The sequence below is a fragment of the Sinocyclocheilus anshuiensis genome, unplaced genomic scaffold (assembly GCF_001515605.1).
Source record: "Sinocyclocheilus anshuiensis isolate Anshui unplaced genomic scaffold, SAMN03320099.WGS_v1.1 scaffold2459, whole genome shotgun sequence".
Taxonomy (NCBI): domain Eukaryota; kingdom Metazoa; phylum Chordata; class Actinopteri; order Cypriniformes; family Cyprinidae; genus Sinocyclocheilus; species Sinocyclocheilus anshuiensis.
Genome location: NW_015538121.1, coordinates 172,252 through 190,668, shown reverse-complemented (window position 1 = coordinate 190,668; position 18,417 = coordinate 172,252). Strand labels below are relative to the sequence as shown.

Sequence of the window (18,417 nt, the reverse complement as noted above, 5' to 3'; positions counted from 1 at the left end):
TGAAATATCGATAGGGAATCATGATTGTCCCGTATTTTCCTTTTGTGAAGTTGGCAACCCTATGAGTGTGTGAAATCAACTACTCGGCTCCGAAGCAAAAATCCAAATGGTGGATGCACGCTGTCGCCTTATATACCTGTGTGCATGCTGAGTGGCTCAGCATGCAAAATCCACTAGCCAATTCTCATTGGCATTTTCTCTTAAACTCAGAGAAAATTGGGCTCCCAAGTTAGACCCCTAATGTCTTCACGACATAACTCGTAGTGACCGACAGATAGGGAACTAAAGATATCTGAACAATATTTGTAAAACCTAAGCTGATTTGACAAAAGATTTGTGAAAAATGATGATAACAAATCATGAAAATATTTTTTACAGTGCAGACAGAAAGCACTCAGTAAATGCACTGATTTAAACTGCTTATCAGAGTGAATGACAGAAACAGAGAAACATAATTTCATTCTAATGACCAGCAGCTGATTGTGACATGTAAAGCCTTACAGTAAAGGCATTTGTGGATTTTGATAGTGTGATAGTGACTGTGATAATGACCAGCTCCCTGCTTGGTGGATTTGGCTCCAAAACACAGCTTCTGAGAAGTTACCAGTGCCCTTCTCTCCATGTACATTCATGTGCAGTGAGTCACTGCTTCACATAGCCTGTGTGTGGAGTCTACAGAAAGACTTGAATGAGGCCATTTGAAAAGCAGTGATGCAGTTTTGTTGATTTTTCATATTAAAAACCCAATGATTTCTGTGCGCAGGTGCAGAAATGTAAGCTGTCACATATCATAACATTGAAAATATACTCAAACGATGATGAATGTTGTTTTGTAATTATAATGTGGCGTAAGAATCAAATTAGAGATTTGTTCTTTCATAATTAGACACGTAAATGACTGATAAATGGCACTTCTCATTACTGCGTAATGTTTCTTTTCTAACTGTTATGATCACATTTGACAGCGAGGGTTGTCTGGAGTTAATCTCTTAAAGTAGAAACTTGCTCGTTTGTAGACAACCCAATGACTGAATCTTTGTGTGCTGAATTGTTTTGTAACTCTGAAGGGGCAGGGTCTCATCCTGGTACAGTTGGACCCAAAAGTAAAAAAGTGGCCCACAAACAGCACACAGAGTAACATTCTTCAATTTGTCGAGAGCTTTTAACTGGACGCAGGATTTGGGGACACAGCAGCCATGCCAAAGCAAAAGATAAACCTGATGGAGGTTTGGCATAGGAATCGAGCTGCTCACCCAAACAGAGCTAAGAACCTAAAACTATGGCCTCGTCAACTGTAAGTTTCAAAAATGTTAAAACAGGTTGTTTGGTCTATATATGGCACTTGATAGCGAGAGATGCTTATTTTTGTGTAGCTCAAATATAATTGTTTGTTGATGGTGCTGTGATAGTAATTGCACTTTAACAGTGATGTACAGTTTAGTTCAACTGGAATATTATGCTTTGATTTATGTTTAAATGAACGTTTTCATTGTTGTCTCGTTTAAATTTTTTTCTGTCCTGAAAAAAGAAAGAGCCTTGTATGTAAGACTTTTTGTAGTTTTGAGAAATAAAGTCATCTTTATTGAAGATGAAGAGTTGGATCTTTCTAAAAAGCAATAATAATATATACCTGTTATTTCAGAAGTTTGGGTTTGGTAAGATTTTTTAATGGCTACAGTAAAAACAGTCATATTGTTAACAGTTATTATAATTTCAAATATATTTTTAATGTAAAATGTAATTTATTTCTCTGAATTTGAAATAACTCTTTTCTATTTTAATTTTTAAAGTATTTTATTCCTATGATGGCAAAGCTGAATTTTCAGCATCATTACTCCAGTCTCCTTCAGTGTCACATGATCCTTCAGAAATCATTCTAATATGCTGATTTGCTGCTCAAGGGACATTTATTATTATTATTGTCAATACTGAAAACTGTTGTGCTGCTTAATATTTTGGTGGATACATTTTTTTTCAGGATTCTTTTATGAATAGAGCAAAAATAACAGTCAAAAAGAACAACAGTTGTTTCAAATAGAATGTTGAAAATAGAATGTAAAATTTTTTACTGTGATACTGTTAATGCATCATTGTGGTATAAAAGTATGAATTTCTTTCTTAAAAAAAAACTTACTCCACTTTTGTTCAGTAATGTATAAAATGTCACTTTAACTATATTTAAACTATCTCAGAATAGCCTGTTTTATTTTTAACTTTGAGTCATAGAAAAACATTTGTATGTGTGCAAAACAATCACATTAAGCTGTGATGGTAAATGCTGTTTATAATATAAAATATAAATATATTTTCCTCTTTTCTCTGTCCCTGCAGGGCACAACTGAGAGACCCCGAAGTGGTGGCAGCCCTCCTTCAACAGAATGTCAAGATGGCGAGCCTGCTCCCTCCCACAGGTGCCGATGTGTTCCACCCCTTCACTTTGGAGTCGCTCGCCGAGATCGAGCGGCAGATGGCAGAAGAAGCCACCGAGCAGGAGCAGATGAAGGCCTCGAATATCGAGGTACCTGAGGAGGATCTGCCCAAACCCAGCAGTGATTTGGAAGCAGGAAAGGTCCTACCATTCATCTACGGAGACCCTCCACCAAATCTCCTCAATGTTCCTCTTGAAGAGTTGGATCCATTCTACAAAGCAAAAAAAGTCAGTGGCAAAAGCGAAATACCAAAGCCCTGATGTCAATAAATATTTACGGATCTGGCTTATCAGAACAATATTTATTCCACAAGAGATTTTGTGTCCCTTTTTCTGTTTTGCAGACGTTCATCGTGGTCACCAAAGGGAATACAATATTCCGATTCAATGCTGAACCTGCATGCTACATTCTAAGTCCACTCAACCCTATTCGACGAGTGGCCATAAGAATACTCATACATCCATATCCTTCATATTCAATATAACCCATGAAAATAATTATATATAATGTTATTTTATGTATGTATATTAACATACCATCTTATCTTTCATTTCCATATATGATTTAAGTTGACATCTTAACTTTGTGTAATACTTTGACTTCTTGTTTAATTACACAAATCATTCCTTCTAAGTTCTCCTTTACATCACAACAAATTATTTAGCATGTTCATCATGCTAACCATCTTGTCAAACTGCGTGTTCATGACGATGGGTGACCCTCCAGCATGGAGTAAAATAGTAGAGTAAGATTTGCACCATATATTTCCAAATCTTTTCCAAATCCAAATGCACCATCTGTCTGTCTGTCTGTCTGTCTATCTATCTAATTCAAATTCAGGAAAATTTAAAGACATTCTTAATTTATTTCTGGTGCGCAACCCTGATATTTAATGCCCTTAAGCACATAAAATGAGCTAACCAGCAACATAAAGAGGAAGTTATTGAGACACATTTAAATGCCTTGATTGTTTATTGTGTAATTTGGTCCCTCTTAGGTACGTTTTCACTGGCATCTACACCTTTGAGGCGCTTGTAAAGGTGCTGTCCAGAGGCTTCTGCAGGGGTGATTTCACATTCCTGCGAGATCCGTGGAATTGGCTGGATTTTATGGTCATCACCATGGCGTAAGTATGACACTGAATGACTATAATCTGAATGTAAAATCAGAGGTTAAACAAGCCAGTGCAAACATTTGTTATGGCTCTAAATGTACTGACAAATGTGTAAAATGTGCTAAATGTGAAATACAAAATGTTGCATTATAAATACTTCAATTAGTGTTGTAGTTAAATGCAAATGGTTTGTTCAGAAGAGGATTGGAATAGTTTACAGTTTTATTTTTAACAACAGCTTCCGTAATCAGATGCCATTCCGAATAGTCAGCGTAGTGTGTGACTAATCGGTTTTTGCTCAGTCAGGTTGTGTGGCGCATGAGATAGCTGGGGTCTGGCAACCACATTAGACACAGAAGCATTGTGAAAATACCCACTCAGATGTGAGAGGTCAATGGTCAGTTTGTTTGCAGCATCACTAAAAATGTAACGAGGCTGTGCACAGGTCCCGGTCCTCTGAAGACAGTCCTCCTCCGCTTCTCCATACGTGTCCCTAAGGTCCACCCTCGCCTCCCTTTACAATCACAGCCTGGCTGAATGAAAATGTTTATCCACTTGTAAAGCGAGATCACTTACCAGGCCTATTCTTAGCAGTAAATCTCAGCTTCACACTTTGGCGCTCCTCAGCACACTAAAAGGCTGGTTTGATTGTAGTTCTGACGGTGTACGAGGACTTTTGAGTTATTAGTATTACTACTGCATTCCCTCTGCTGTCATCCATAGTTTTCCTTGCTACCAATACCTAAAAGTATTTTATATGTATGTATATAAGTATACATAGTCTTTGAACTATTTTAGTTGCATGTTATCAGAAAAACTGAATAAATGTTATTTCTAGTGTAATGTCTAGTCAAGTGAATCCTCAGTGTATAAAGTTTGAGTGCTACAGGATGTTGGATATTTTAGCTTCCTAACTTAATTTTATTTTTTAAACAACACATTTCATCAACGCTTATTTCTCTCAATATTCTATAATGTCTCCTGTATACTTTTACATAAATTCAGTTGCCTGAAGTTCACAGACTTCATAATTACATGCTGTGATCCAGATACCCAACAGGCATCTCACTTGCTATTGGTCCATAGTATACACATAATGATGCCATTTGGCTTCTGTGATCGACTGTTGCACTCAAGCTAAATATAGTCTACACTGAACATATCTTTTACCCCAGCAAGAGAGACTCTGCTTGAGCAGACTTTTACAAAAATATGGTTTAATAAACTTCAATAAAAGAGATTCATTTGAATGCACACTTTCTTCAGCCATAAATATTTCAAAAGAAGAACATTACAAAGTTACATACTGTACATAAATCATTTTCATTGCCCATAACCAGATGTAGAGAAATATAAATCTGGATCGATGCAAACATGTTGGAACCTGTTGCAGCTAACATTGACTATTGTCTATACATTTAACTACATAGTCTATAATAGTGGTCTACTAAATTATTCTTAAATATATATGTTTCACTATAAAAAAAAAAAAAAAACAATAGTCAATCTTTGGTAAAAGCCCAAATTGTAAAAATGTGATATGTAATGGTATTATGCAGTTCAAGGGTTTTTATTTTTTATGAATACAGTGTCAGTGGAATAATTGTGAGGTTTTAAAATAATAAGCATTGTGATCTTGAATTGAATTCACTTCATCCACAGGTACGTCACAGAGTTTGTGGACTTGGGGAATATATCTGCTCTGAGGACTTTCCGTGTTCTTCGGGCCCTAAAAACAATTACTGTAATTCCAGGTTAATACAGCATGTCATTTCACATGGCTACAGGAAATATGAATGCTAATCACTTGAAGTCAAAATGTCACTTTAACGTCAGTTTGTTTTTTTTTGTATAATTTGGGAATACTTCAGCTGAGGTTTTGTTTAACTGCAAATTCCAGGTCTTAAAACCATTGTTGGCGCCTTGATTCAGTCGGTGAAGAAATTGGCGGATGTCATGATCCTCACGGTCTTCTGTCTCAGCGTGTTTGCTCTCATTGGCCTGCAACTGTTCATGGGAAATTTGCGGCAAAAGTGCGTCAAGTCTTTTGACTGGAGCAACAGTGATAACCTGACTATGCTCTTCAATCACACAGACATCAATGGCACTGAAACAGCCAACAGCACATTCAACTTTCAGGAATATATTGAAAATCCAGGTGACTTGTGACTTTTTACATCAGTAATGTGACATGAAATGTAGTCCACAATTGCTGCACATAGGAATTATTAAGAATGGGCTTGAAAACAGCTCAAAATGAATTGCTTACTTCATTTTGACCAGTTTGGTGCTCAGATTCTCCTGCAGTGGTTTTGATTAGTGATTTCCATTCCTTTGCCATAGAAAACTACTACTATGTGCCTGGCCATATGGATCCGTTACTTTGTGGGAACAGCTCTGATGCAGGGTATGTTATTCAAATATTATATTTTCCTACTAAGTAATCATCTAAACCAACTCTGAATTGACTGTGCATTACCAGCAAGTAGAAATTTCAAAGAACTATATACTGATTGTATTAAAAGAAGCAGTTTTCAGCAAACTGAATGCATATATATTGCTGATTAAATTACCTGTTTGCCATTGCTGTTCACAGGAAGTGCCCTGAGGGCTACACATGCCTAAAAGCTGGCCCAAACCCAAATTATGGCTACACTAGTTATGACAGCTTTGCATGGGCTTTCTTAGCCCTTTTCCGGCTAATGACTCAAGATTTCTGGGAGAACTTGTTCCAGTTGGTGGGTATATGCATCTTGTTACTGTCACATTGTTCTTTGCTTTCTTTCATGTGATAATACAATGCCATTTTGTTACAATATTCAATAGGGTTAACAAAATGACACAAACTGCTCCATAACAAAACTTGTACAATACTTACAACTTGAGCACCCAATCAGCATATTAGAATGATTTCTGAAGGATCATGTGACAACTGGAGTAATAAGAGACTTCTTTCAAAAATATTTAAAAAACCTTTCTGTCCCCCAACTTTTGAACGGTAGTGTAAATGTAAAATGTTTTATACCGTGGAAGTAACCATTTAGTTTTCTATGCTTTTGAAACTTGAACAAGAACGTAAATGAAGCATAAAAAGATTCTCAAATGTTTCAGACTCTCCGTGCAGCAGGGAAGACGTACATGATCTTCTTTGTAGTCATCATCTTCTTGGGTTCGTTCTACCTCATCAATCTGATTCTGGCTGTGGTGGCCATGGCGTATGCTGAACAGAATGAAGCCACCATTGCAGAAGCTAAAGAAAAGGAGGAAGAGTATGCAAAAATCCTGGAACAGCTCAAGAAACAAGCTGAGGTTTGTCATACTTGTAAGCTTCCCAGCTTAGAGCCTTGGATCATTTGGTTAGAATAATACTAATTGTTAGTTCTGATTTTGTCTGCTGTCAAGCAGCAAAAGAACAGCATGGTGAATGGCAGTAAGACATCATTATCCAGCAAAAAGAAAGATGATGATGACCAAATTCAGAACGACTATGACGGGATCGCATTGAAACCCCTCTCAAAGTCAAATGGATCCAAAGGCAGCATGGATTACTTAGAAGTCCCTGACTCGCAGATGAGAAAACCGAGTGCAGTTTGGTGCTCAGATTCTCCTGCAGTGGTTTTGATTAGTGATTTCCATTCCTTTGCCATAGAAAACTACTACTATGTGCCTGGCCATATGGATCCGTTACTTTGTGGGAACAGCTCTGATGCAGGGTATGTTATTCAAATATTATATTTTCCTACTAAGTAATCATCTAAACCAACTCTGAATTGACTGTGCATTACCAGCAAGTAGAAATTTCAAAGAACTATATACTGATTGTATTAAAAGAAGCAGTTTTCAGCAAACTGAATGCATATATATTGCTGATTAAATTACCTGTTTGCCATTGCTGTTCACAGGAAGTGCCCTGAGGGCTACACATGCCTAAAAGCTGGCCCAAACCCAAATTATGGCTACACTAGTTATGACAGCTTTGCATGGGCTTTCTTAGCCCTTTTCCGGCTAATGACTCAAGATTTCTGGGAGAACTTGTTCCAGTTGGTGGGTATATGCATCTTGTTACTGTCACATTGTTCTTTGCTTTCTTTCATGTGATAATACAATGCCATTTTGTTACAATATTCAATAGGGTTAACAAAATGACACAAACTGCTCCATAACAAAACTTGTACAATACTTACAACTTGAGCACCCAATCAGCATATTAGAATGATTTCTGAAGGATCATGTGACAACTGGAGTAATAAGAGACTTCTTTCAAAAATATTTAAAAAACCTTTCTGTCCCCCAACTTTTGAACGGTAGTGTAAATGTAAAATGTTTTATACCGTGGAAGTAACCATTTTAGTTTTCTATGCTTTTGAAACTTGAACAAGAACGTAAATGAAGCATAAAAAGATTCTCAAATGTTTCAGACTCTCCGTGCAGCAGGGAAGACGTACATGATCTTCTTTGTAGTCATCATCTTCTTGGGTTCGTTCTACCTCATCAATCTGATTCTGGCTGTGGTGGCCATGGCGTATGCTGAACAGAATGAAGCCACCATTGCAGAAGCTAAAGAAAAGGAGGAAGAGTATGCAAAAATCCTGGAACAGCTCAAGAAACAAGCTGAGGTTTGTCATACTTGTAAGCTTCCCAGCTTAGAGCCTTGGATCATTTGGTTAGAATAATACTAATTGTTAGTTCTGATTTTGTCTGCTGTCAAGCAGCAAAAGAACAGCATGGTGAATGGCAGTAAGACATCATTATCCAGCAAAAAGAAAGATGATGATGACCAAATTCAGAACGACTATGACGGGATCGCATTGAAACCCCTCTCAAAGTCAAATGGATCCAAAGGCAGCATGGATTACTTAGAAGTCCCTGACTCGCAGATGAGAAAACCGAGTGCAGTGAGCACTACAGACTATGCTTTAAATGGTAAGTTCACTTTTCGCTTTAGTGTAAATAGTGAGTTCCACAATAATTAAAGAAATCAAATCATACTTTTGGGTTTTGTGTGTTAAAATACTTTCATCAATAGAGCTGGAGGATATTCAAAGGCCGTGTCCTCCCTGCTGGTACAAGTTTGCTGACATATTCCTGAAATGGGATTGCTGCTTGCCATGGGTGAAATTCAAGAAGTTTATCTGCCTAATTGTAATGGACCCTTTTGTGGATCTGGGCATTACCATCTGCATTGTGCTTAACACTGTGTTCATGGCTATGGAGCATTATCCTATGACTCCACATTTCGAACACATGTTGACAGTGGGAAACCTGGTACATAGATCTACCTATCAATGTTAACTTGCACCTTTAAAATGTATATTGAAAACATAGTTTATTATACTTTATAGTTGTTTTGCCAGCATACAAAAGCTGATGTTTTCCTTGCATCATGAAGTCTTCTTTCCCCTGCAGGTTTTCACCGGTATCTTCACAGCAGAGATGGTGCTAAAACTTATTGCACTGGACCCATATTATTACTTTCAAGTTGGCTGGAACATTTTTGACAGCATAATTGTGACCATGAGTCTGGTAGAGTTGGGCTTAGCCAATGTTCAGGGCTTGTCTGTGCTGAGGTCCTTCCGTCTGGTAGGTGAAATTTCATTTTCTGACATTTTCTCATCTTGAAGGGATATTTCACTAAATGAAAAAAAAAAAAAAATTCTGACCACAGTTAGCTACTCACCGTTGATCCAAACACATAATACTTTCTTATGCAAAAGACAAAAGAAGTCAGAGCTACTGGAAGCTGGAAGTGGATGAGGACCAATGGCTGTTAAACTCAACAAAGGACATAAAACACCATAAAATTGTCCAAATGATTCATCAATATTCCAAGCCTTTAAAGCCATGTGATAATTCACGTGTGGGAAAAGCAGAAATTAAGTTTTTTTTTTTCCACTTGACAGCAGTGGTCACCATTCATATTCATTTTCAATAAATAATTCCCTCTTCATTGGAAAGAGTTTTTTTTTTTTATTATATTTTACATTTCAATTACATTTTATGTACAAAATGTGGTGAAATTGCAATGTTCAAAATTTCAGTACTATTTATTCAAATCATGACTCTGTTGGTTGCAGATGCGTGTGTTCAAGCTGGCAAAATCTTGGCCAACGCTAAACATGCTGATAAAGATCATCGGTAATTCTGTGGGTGCTCTCGGGAACCTGACCCTTGTCCTGGCCATTATTGTCTTCATCTTTGCTGTGGTGGGGATGCAGCTTTTCGGAAAAAGCTACAGGGACTGTGTGTGTAAGATCTCGGCGGATTGCGAGCTCCCTCGCTGGCACATGACAGATTTCTTTCACTCGTTCCTCATCATCTTTCGCATTCTATGTGGGGAATGGATCGAAACAATGTGGGACTGCATGGAAGTGGCTGACCAAGGCATGTGCATCGTCGTCTTCATGATGGTCATGGTTATAGGAAACCTAGTGGTGAGTGGATTTCCTTCTTTGATAGACAGACAGACAGACCGACAGACAGATAGATTAAAATACTATTAAAATGATCCATTCAAATAATGTTTTCTGTTGTAAGTGCCAAAATTTATATTAAATAAGTACCATAAACCTATCAATCACCTATATGAGAAATTCAAGTCAGATATCACTTTAGCGGGAGTCAAAAAACCTGATTTGATCAGTGTAGAGCACAATCTTTTCTATCATGGATCATTCAAGTATTTACTAAATTATTTGCAGGCCAGACATTAATTGACATCGCTTACATCAATGTGTTGATAAAACATAAAACTTGCATTTAATAAAAGTTGTGAAAGATTTGTATTTTTATTGACAATTTATTGACAATAAAAATACTGTCTTCATACTATTCCATTCTTGAATGGCCACCAATCCCCATTCTCACTGTACAATTTTAGTATGTCATTGTATTTCATCTTTGAATTATTATATATTTTTCTCTTTCTCGTCCTGAAGGTGTTGAATCTCTTCCTGGCTCTGCTGCTCAGCTCCTTCAGTGGAGACAACCTGTCAGCGTCTGATGATGATGGGGAGATGAACAATCTGCAGATTGCCGTTGCTAGAATGACAAGAGGCATTGACTGGGTAAAGGCCTTCGTTATCGGACATTTGACACAATGTCTGGGCCTGAAGCCAAAGGAAGAGGGTGTGAAAGCAAACAAAGAAATCGATTCTAAGGTGGCCACCATGAATTCCAGTCTGTCCGTTATCAAAGTGCCTATAGCCAACGGTGAATCGGATGATGATGATGATGGCAACAGCTCTTCTGAGGATGAAGACAAAGAGGACGTCAATAAAAATAGTAAAGTGAGTTTTTTTTCAGTGCAAAATTCTGATAGTTGTGTTCCTAAAATCTAATGTGAAAGATCACACAAATGCAAAACCGGTTGCCAGAGTATCACTGACATCCGTCCATCAACACCTCCTGACACCTAGACATGTGTCTCAAATACTGTGACACCTGCAAAGTCCATCTGGAGCCCCGTGGGTCATCTTGTTTGGAGAGTATGTCTGAGGAATGGCAGAAACCATGTGACACGGTGACAGGGCGTGAGAAAGAGCACCAGCATGATTAGTTACCTTACTGAACAACGTTGTGACTAGCACCCATCTTACGACAATCCGTTTAAAGCATGTCAGTGCTATAAATCCCTACTGCACTATATCCCAATTCCCTGTAAAATGTACATCTTTCCAGTTCGGGTCATACAATTTTTCATATTTTATTTGTACTGTAGAAGCACACTGGCCCTAATTCATTAGGCAACTGCTTTTTGGCATGCCTTTGGATCAGGTAACACAGTTCATATGTCATGCCCCCATGTGTCGCACAGCACTGCATTTCACATCTAGCTACAGTATGTGTCAGAGAGAGGGAACATGAATGCAAATTTGTACTTAAGTCTCGTGTGAACAATCGAATAAGATCTGAAGTGAAAACTGATGTTTCTGTGAGATAATTTATAGCTAAAAAGTTTGTTTTAGCAGACGGTTTTATATCTTTGATTTGATTTTCTCTTTGAGAGTCTTTCTTACAATTTGACCTAAACCATGTACTGTATGACCAGTTGGCGAGTCACTTAGCGTTACACTACACCTTTCCATTGACTTCCCTTCATACACATGTGAATGAATGCAGGACACAAGGAACACAAACTTGTACGAATGTTGCTGCATTCCAGAGTTCAAGTTTGGTGAAGTCTGGCCTGCGAATTTGGGGCACGAAGATGCGTGACCAATAGGAGACTGATATGTCACAGCATGACCTCTTAGCCAGTTTAAAACAACACAAACTTTAAATCCACAAGATTGCAGTAAAATGGAGTAGATTGTTTATTTTCAGATTTTTGGTGCATTATATGTTGAATCCAATGTGTTGGAGCAGAGTTGGAACTAAAGTCTGTCGGACGGTTGGACATCCCTGGTCTAGTGTGCCCACGGCTTTGCTCGATTTTGCCACTTGAAGACAAGTGTGAGCCTCCCTCAAGCTCTTTGAAACTTGCCAGTTTCCAGATCAGCAGAGGATATTGTTGTTTGCGAAAAGTACTAATCATACCAGAAATTGACCTACAGTGTTTTCATCTGGACAGAAGACAGATGGAGATGAATCATCAACCTGCAGCACAGTGGACAAACCTCCTGAGGTAGTAGAGGTTGAAGAAGAGGAAGAAGAGGACTCCACCGTCCCTGAGGACTGCTACACAGAGAGTGAGACATGAGCGATGACTTATCACTGTGTGTAGTATTGAATTATGTTCTTATTAATGTTTTTCTGCATTCCCAGACTGCATCAGGCGATGTCCTTGCTTGGAGCTTGACGTTACCCAAGTTAAAGGGAAGGCATGGTGGAATTTCCGTAAAACCTGCTTCTCCATTGTGGAGCATAGCTATTTTGAAACCTTCATCATCTTCATGATCCTCCTCAGCAGTGGAGCTTTAGTGAGTCCATTGATAAAACATATTTTTACTTGATTAACCACAGCCCACTGAAACCCCGTTTTTCATATGTATGTTTCTTTTTATTAGGCATTTGAGGACATATACAGTGAACAACGAAGAATGATTAAAATCATTCTTGAATATGCAGATCAGGTCTTCACCTATGTGTTTGTCATTGAGATGCTTCTGAAATGGGTAGCCTATGGATTCAAGGTCTATTTCACAAACGCATGGTGTTGGCTGGACTTTCTCATTGTTGATGTAAGTATTAGTTGTTCCTAATTCAACAGAATATTTTGAGTTAAAGTACACTGACACTTTTGTTTAACCATGCTAAGAAACTTCATTCATCTGTGATCGTTAAGACAAACAGGTCCTTGTGATCCTTAAGACAAATTTGAAAATCCATTAAAAATTCATGAATTCTTACAGTACTTTCATTCATTATCCTGGTGCTTATCCAGATTACGGTTAATTTCTGAAATATTTCGAATATTTTATAACAGCTTCTACATTATTCTGCTATTAGTATGGATAGTGTACATCTTAAAGCTAAAAGTTTCGTTCTTGTGTATTTCACTAATAAATCAGAATCATTGTGACTTGAGTTTGTCACAACAAATCCTATTTCCGTTTGAATTTGGTTCATATTTCAGCTGTTATTTTGCTTTTTATTGCAAATTTCAGTACAGACTTGAGTACACATTCACACAAAAAAAATCACTATGCAATTTTTAAAGACTAACAACAAAGTTAGTTTTTTCTACAGAATGCAGTGACATCCGCAGGACACCAGTATACAAAAACATTTTAACCTCCACTGAATAGAGAAATAAAGGCCAATGGCCATCATTCAAATGAAGATACAGAAAATTTATTATTTTTTATTATTATTATTATATTATTCATATTTTTATTATAATATTTTACCCACTTTCTTTAGAAAATGTTAAAAAATATATAGATATTCTTAACAATGTCATAATTTATGTGTTTTTTCAATGCATATATTTTATCATAAATGGACCAGGCCATTTTTAACCCATCCCTGATAAATAATATGGATTTTAAATGCAACAGAAGGGTTATTATTACTATTTATTACTATTTTGAGTAAAGGCCTCAAGATGTATTATTGATGAAAAATAACCAGCAATATACTTAGTATTTTAATTAATATTTCTGCAGGTGTCCCTGATCAGTTTGACTGCAAATATCTTAGGCTACTCTGAACTGGGGGCCATTAAGTCTCTCAGGACTTTGAGAGCGCTGAGACCTCTCCGAGCTCTCTCCAGGTTTGAAGGAATGAGGGTGAGTTTTCTGCTGTCCACCCTCAAATCCTTAATATTATTAGCTCTCCTTGTTCTCACATTTCTTTTTGTATATTGTGCTGTTGACCATCTAATAAATTTTCAAGTTTAAAACCATAAACTCCGGTGAAGGTTAACAATTTAAGGTTTGGTTCCAAGCTCTCACGCTGTCAATATGCACAGGTGGTGGTGAACGCCCTGGTGGGGGCCATTCCATCCATCTTCAACGTTCTTCTGGTCTGCCTGATCTTTTGGCTCATCTTCAGCATCATGGGAGTCAACCTTTTTGCTGGAAAGTTCTACTACTGCTTCAACTCAACATCCGAAGAAGTTTTCCCAATCACTCAGGTCAACAATAAGAGTGAGTGCTTGGAGCTCACAGAGGCTGATCTAAATGTGCGATGGATGAATATGAAGGTTACCTTTGATAACGTAGGCATGGGATACCTCTCGTTACTGCAAGTGGTGAGCCCTCCATAAACAAATGTGCATTCAACTGAAATGTTAAATAAATAAAAAAATCGGATACTTCAAAATATGTTTTCATTTGGTTTCCAGGCAACATTCAAAGGATGGATGGACATTATGTATAGTTCTGTGGATTCTCGTGAAGTAACGTTGATTTCAGCCTTTTACTAAGAGATGCTTGGCACAATCTCACATCTTACCTGCAGTATTGTTCTCCAGTAGTACGTGTTATTCTTAAGCATTGCTTTTGTTCTCTGTGTAGGTTGAAATGCAGCCGGACTATGAGACAAACCTCTACATGTACATTTACTTTGTCATCTTCATCATTTTTGGCTCTTTCTTCACCCTTAATCTATTCATCGGTGTCATCATTGACAATTTCAACCAACAAAAGGCAAAGATAAGTGTCATATCACTTGGTCTTCTGGATTTGAAGAAACACTAAAACGCCTTCTGCCATGGAATAATTGTCTCTATGTCTATACTTAGGAGGAACTGATATCTTCATGACAGAGGAGCAGAAAAAATACTACAATGCCATGAAGAAACTTGGCTCCAAAAAGCCACAGAAACCAATTCCAAGGCCTACGGTAATATATAGTCTTTTTCTCAGATTAATGATTAAAATGAATAGACTTGAATCGGAGTATTAACTGCACCTTCTTCTCCTCGGGATGCTCTTCTCTTCTGATGTTTGAAGAACTGCTTCCAAGGTTTGGTTTTTGACCTGGTCACCAAGCAGTTCTTTGACATCTTCATTATGGTGATGATCTGCCTGAACATGGTGACCATGATGGTGGAGACAGATGACCAGAGTGAAGAGAAGGAACATATTCTGTTCCTTATCAACTTGGTCTTCATCGTACTCTTCACCGGGGAGTGCATTCTCAAGATCATCGCCTTGCGGTATCACTACTTTTCCATTGGGTGGAACATTTTTGATTTTGTGGTGGTCATTCTTTCAATCACAGGTAAGTCTGCTTTATTGATGGTAATCATTATGAATTAGAAAATTAATCTTAATGGAAAATGGGTCAATGGAACCATTTTTTGGTTCCATGTATTTAAAATTCAAATACAATTAATGCAATGGCTTCATCCTCTATGCCATTCTATTATGAGCATGCTTTTCTGAATCAAAATTAATTTAGATATTTTTGTTATTTATTTTGTATTTTTTATTTATTTATTTTTGTCAGGCATAAAGTCAGAGAAAATGTCAGGGTAATTACATTAAAGAAAAAAAACACTAAAGGAATTAAAATTCTTGGGGAAAAAAAACTTTAGAAAAATGACGACAAATTAATACTTTAACAAAACTGCTTCACTGCTTATTAATATTTGTAAAAACATTTGTGTGCTAGTCATGTAATGCAAAAAAAATTAAACAGGAAATTATATCATAGCGACAGTGACAATGAGTGTATTAAGGTCAGCAAGTCTCTTACAATAATATTGTAATTTTGACATTGTTATTACAATGCAAGTTTAAGATGGTAAAATGCCATATACTATGTTATATATAAAACTTATTTAAAAATATCTATTAATATGTCTACACTTAAGTACACACAAATTTAGGGTGTAAGGAAAATACACTTAATCACTTTAAAGTAATTATATAAAAGTAATATAATACATTAAATAATTTTTACTTGATTTACATGACACTTTTAGAGTCATTAAACTTGTTGAAAATGGCATAAAAGTTTTCAAAATCAAATAAACACCAGCATGAATGCAAAGAGTACCTTTCACTTCTTGAAGACAAGATTTTCCCTTATATATCATTGCTTATAATGTTTCCTTGTTGATTATTTCTCATCTCACAGGTCTTTTGCTGGCAGATCTCATCGAGAAGTACTTTGTGTCACCTACACTGTTTCGCGTCATCCGACTGGCCAGAATCGGCCGTGTCCTGCGGCTTATCCGGGGTGCCAAAGGAATCCGGACGTTACTGTTTGCACTGATGATGTCACTTCCTGCCCTCTTCAACATTGGCTTGCTTCTATTCTTAATCATGTTTATTTTCTCCATATTTGGCATGTCCAACTTTGGGTATGTGAAAAAAGAAGCGGGCATCGATGACATGTTTAATTTCGAGACCTTTGGGAACAGTATCATATGCTTGTTCATGATCACAACATCCGCCGGCTGGGATGGATTGTTGGCACCTATACTCAACAGCCCACCAGACTGCGACCCGGATGTGGAGAACCCGGGATCGCCTGTCCGAGGAAACTGTGGGAGCCCTGCGGTAGGCATTGTCTTCTTCTGCAGCTACATTGTCATGTCCTTCCTCGTCGTGGTCAACATGTACATAGCCATTATCCTGGAAAACTTCAACGTAGCGACCGAAGAAAGCAGCGACCCCTTGTGCGAAGATGACTTCGAGATGTTCTATGAAACCTGGGAGAAGTTCGACCCCACCGCCTCTCAGTTCATCGCTTACAGTAGGCTGTCTGAATTCTGCGACACGCTGAAAGACCCCCTGAGAATCCCCAAACCGAACACCCTTAAGTTGATCACAATGGACCTTCCCATGGTCCCTGGCGATAAGATCTACTGTCTGGACATTCTCCTGGCCCTCACTACAGAGGTGCTGGGAGATTCTGACCAGATGGATGGCATGAAAGCAACTATGGAGGAGAAGTTCATGGCCAACAATCCCTCGAAGGTTTCATACGAGCCCATCACCAGCACTCTCAGACGGAAGCAAGAAGAAGTGGCCGCTTTGACCATTCAAAGTGCCTACCGCAAGCACGTCCTCAAACGCGGCCTCAAACACGCCTCATATATGTATAGAGAGAAGATGAACTCAAAGAGACAAGGTGAAGAGGCTCCAGAAAAAGTGGGGATGATAGCTAAGAAAATGAGCCATCTGTATGGAGATCAAGCCATTGAGGACGACATACCTATGAGTTTCTCCTTCTCTCAACGAGGGAAACTACAGTATGGGGTTAAGCGTCCCTCAGTGAGAGTTCAGAGTGATGTGGTCTTGCACTCTGCCCCTTTTCCCATTCCTGACTCCTCAACCGCTGCGGAAAACTGGAGGGAGTCCATTGTGTAACAGGTTTAAGCCATACTGTACACTTAATCTTTGGAAAGCCCAGCAATACAGAGCCCCTTCAGGAGATTGTTTGTTCAGGGTTATACTTCGGCACACAACAGCCAGTATGAAGGAAATTCATGGAGTCAGTATGGCGAATGGCAACGAGTTATAATCAATATTACTGATGCACTGAGTACTGCCCTTGAGAAGATGATCACCAATTGTTTGTCTAATGGCACTGGAAATGGTTGGGCTCTTAGTGCAGACATCAATGATTTTCAAGCACAGAGCCTGAAATGACAACATTTTTAAAAGAAAAATGGTAATGATTACTAATCGTTCAAAATTCATTTAACAGGAAGGAAAACCCATAACTCGCCATGATACCTGGCAAAGCCTAAAATAAATCGTGTTTTAAGAGTATATTACAGATCATTCTTGTAGTATCTGACTTTTACTTTTAATCTGAATTTTTCACAAGTAAATGTGACTAGTATTCAAAATAAACCCATTTGCACTAAATAAAATTAACACTGGTAAAATGGCCTGATAATCATAAATATAAAGTATTAGAGTTAATAGTTAACTGTAAAAAACATGTAATATTATGTACATTTGCCTTTACTAACAGCAGTACATTTGTTTTTTTTAGTATTTTAAACCTTAAATCAAATAAAAACAGAATCTCTAGTTGGCCCAAAGACAAAAATATGACTCTAAGATTAACTAAGTCAAACCATAAAACACATAAACTGTAAAAGAGTCTTCCGAACAGTTAGCTACCCAGCTGAACATATTTGTCATAACAATAAATTGCCTAATGAGTCTTTTTGGTGTGAGGGGTGTACTACTAACAGCAGTACATTTGTTTTTTTTAGTATTTTAAACCTTAAATCAAATAAAAACAGAATCTCTAGTTGGCCCAAAGACAAAAATATGACTCTAAGATTAACTAAGTCAAACCATAAAACACATAAACTGTAAAAGAGTCTTCCGAACAGTTAGCTACCCAGCTGAACATATTGTAAATATGGATTCTGTAATGTTTAAATTGCCTAATGAGTCTTTTTGGTGTGAGGGGTGTACTTGCAAATTGTTTATTGCAAGTATATAGTCTGTGAAAGCC

At 37.6% G+C, this 18,417-nt stretch overlaps 1 protein-coding gene across 1 annotated transcript; it reads left to right on the top strand.

The window, feature by feature from the left end:
• Positions 1-1,125: 1,125 nt before the first annotated feature.
• scn4ab (sodium channel, voltage-gated, type IV, alpha, b) lies at positions 1,126-18,091 on the top strand. The gene is made up of 25 exons (XM_016479755.1): positions 1,126-1,294; positions 2,332-2,656; positions 2,773-2,887; positions 3,081-3,174; positions 3,427-3,555; positions 5,206-5,297; positions 5,444-5,701; positions 5,887-5,950; positions 6,140-6,281; positions 6,655-6,852; positions 8,256-8,466; positions 8,570-8,808; positions 8,950-9,123; positions 9,618-9,974; positions 10,479-10,829; positions 12,113-12,230; positions 12,307-12,461; positions 12,549-12,722; positions 13,650-13,772; positions 13,955-14,236; positions 14,330-14,383; positions 14,502-14,639; positions 14,725-14,829; positions 14,940-15,210; positions 16,072-18,091. The coding sequence occupies exons 1-25, from the start codon at positions 1,197-1,199 to the stop codon at positions 17,307-17,309; spliced, it is 5,505 nt and encodes a 1,834-aa protein (XP_016335241.1). The 5' UTR covers positions 1,126-1,196; the 3' UTR covers positions 17,310-18,091.
• The last annotated feature ends 326 nt before the right edge of the window (positions 18,092-18,417 follow it).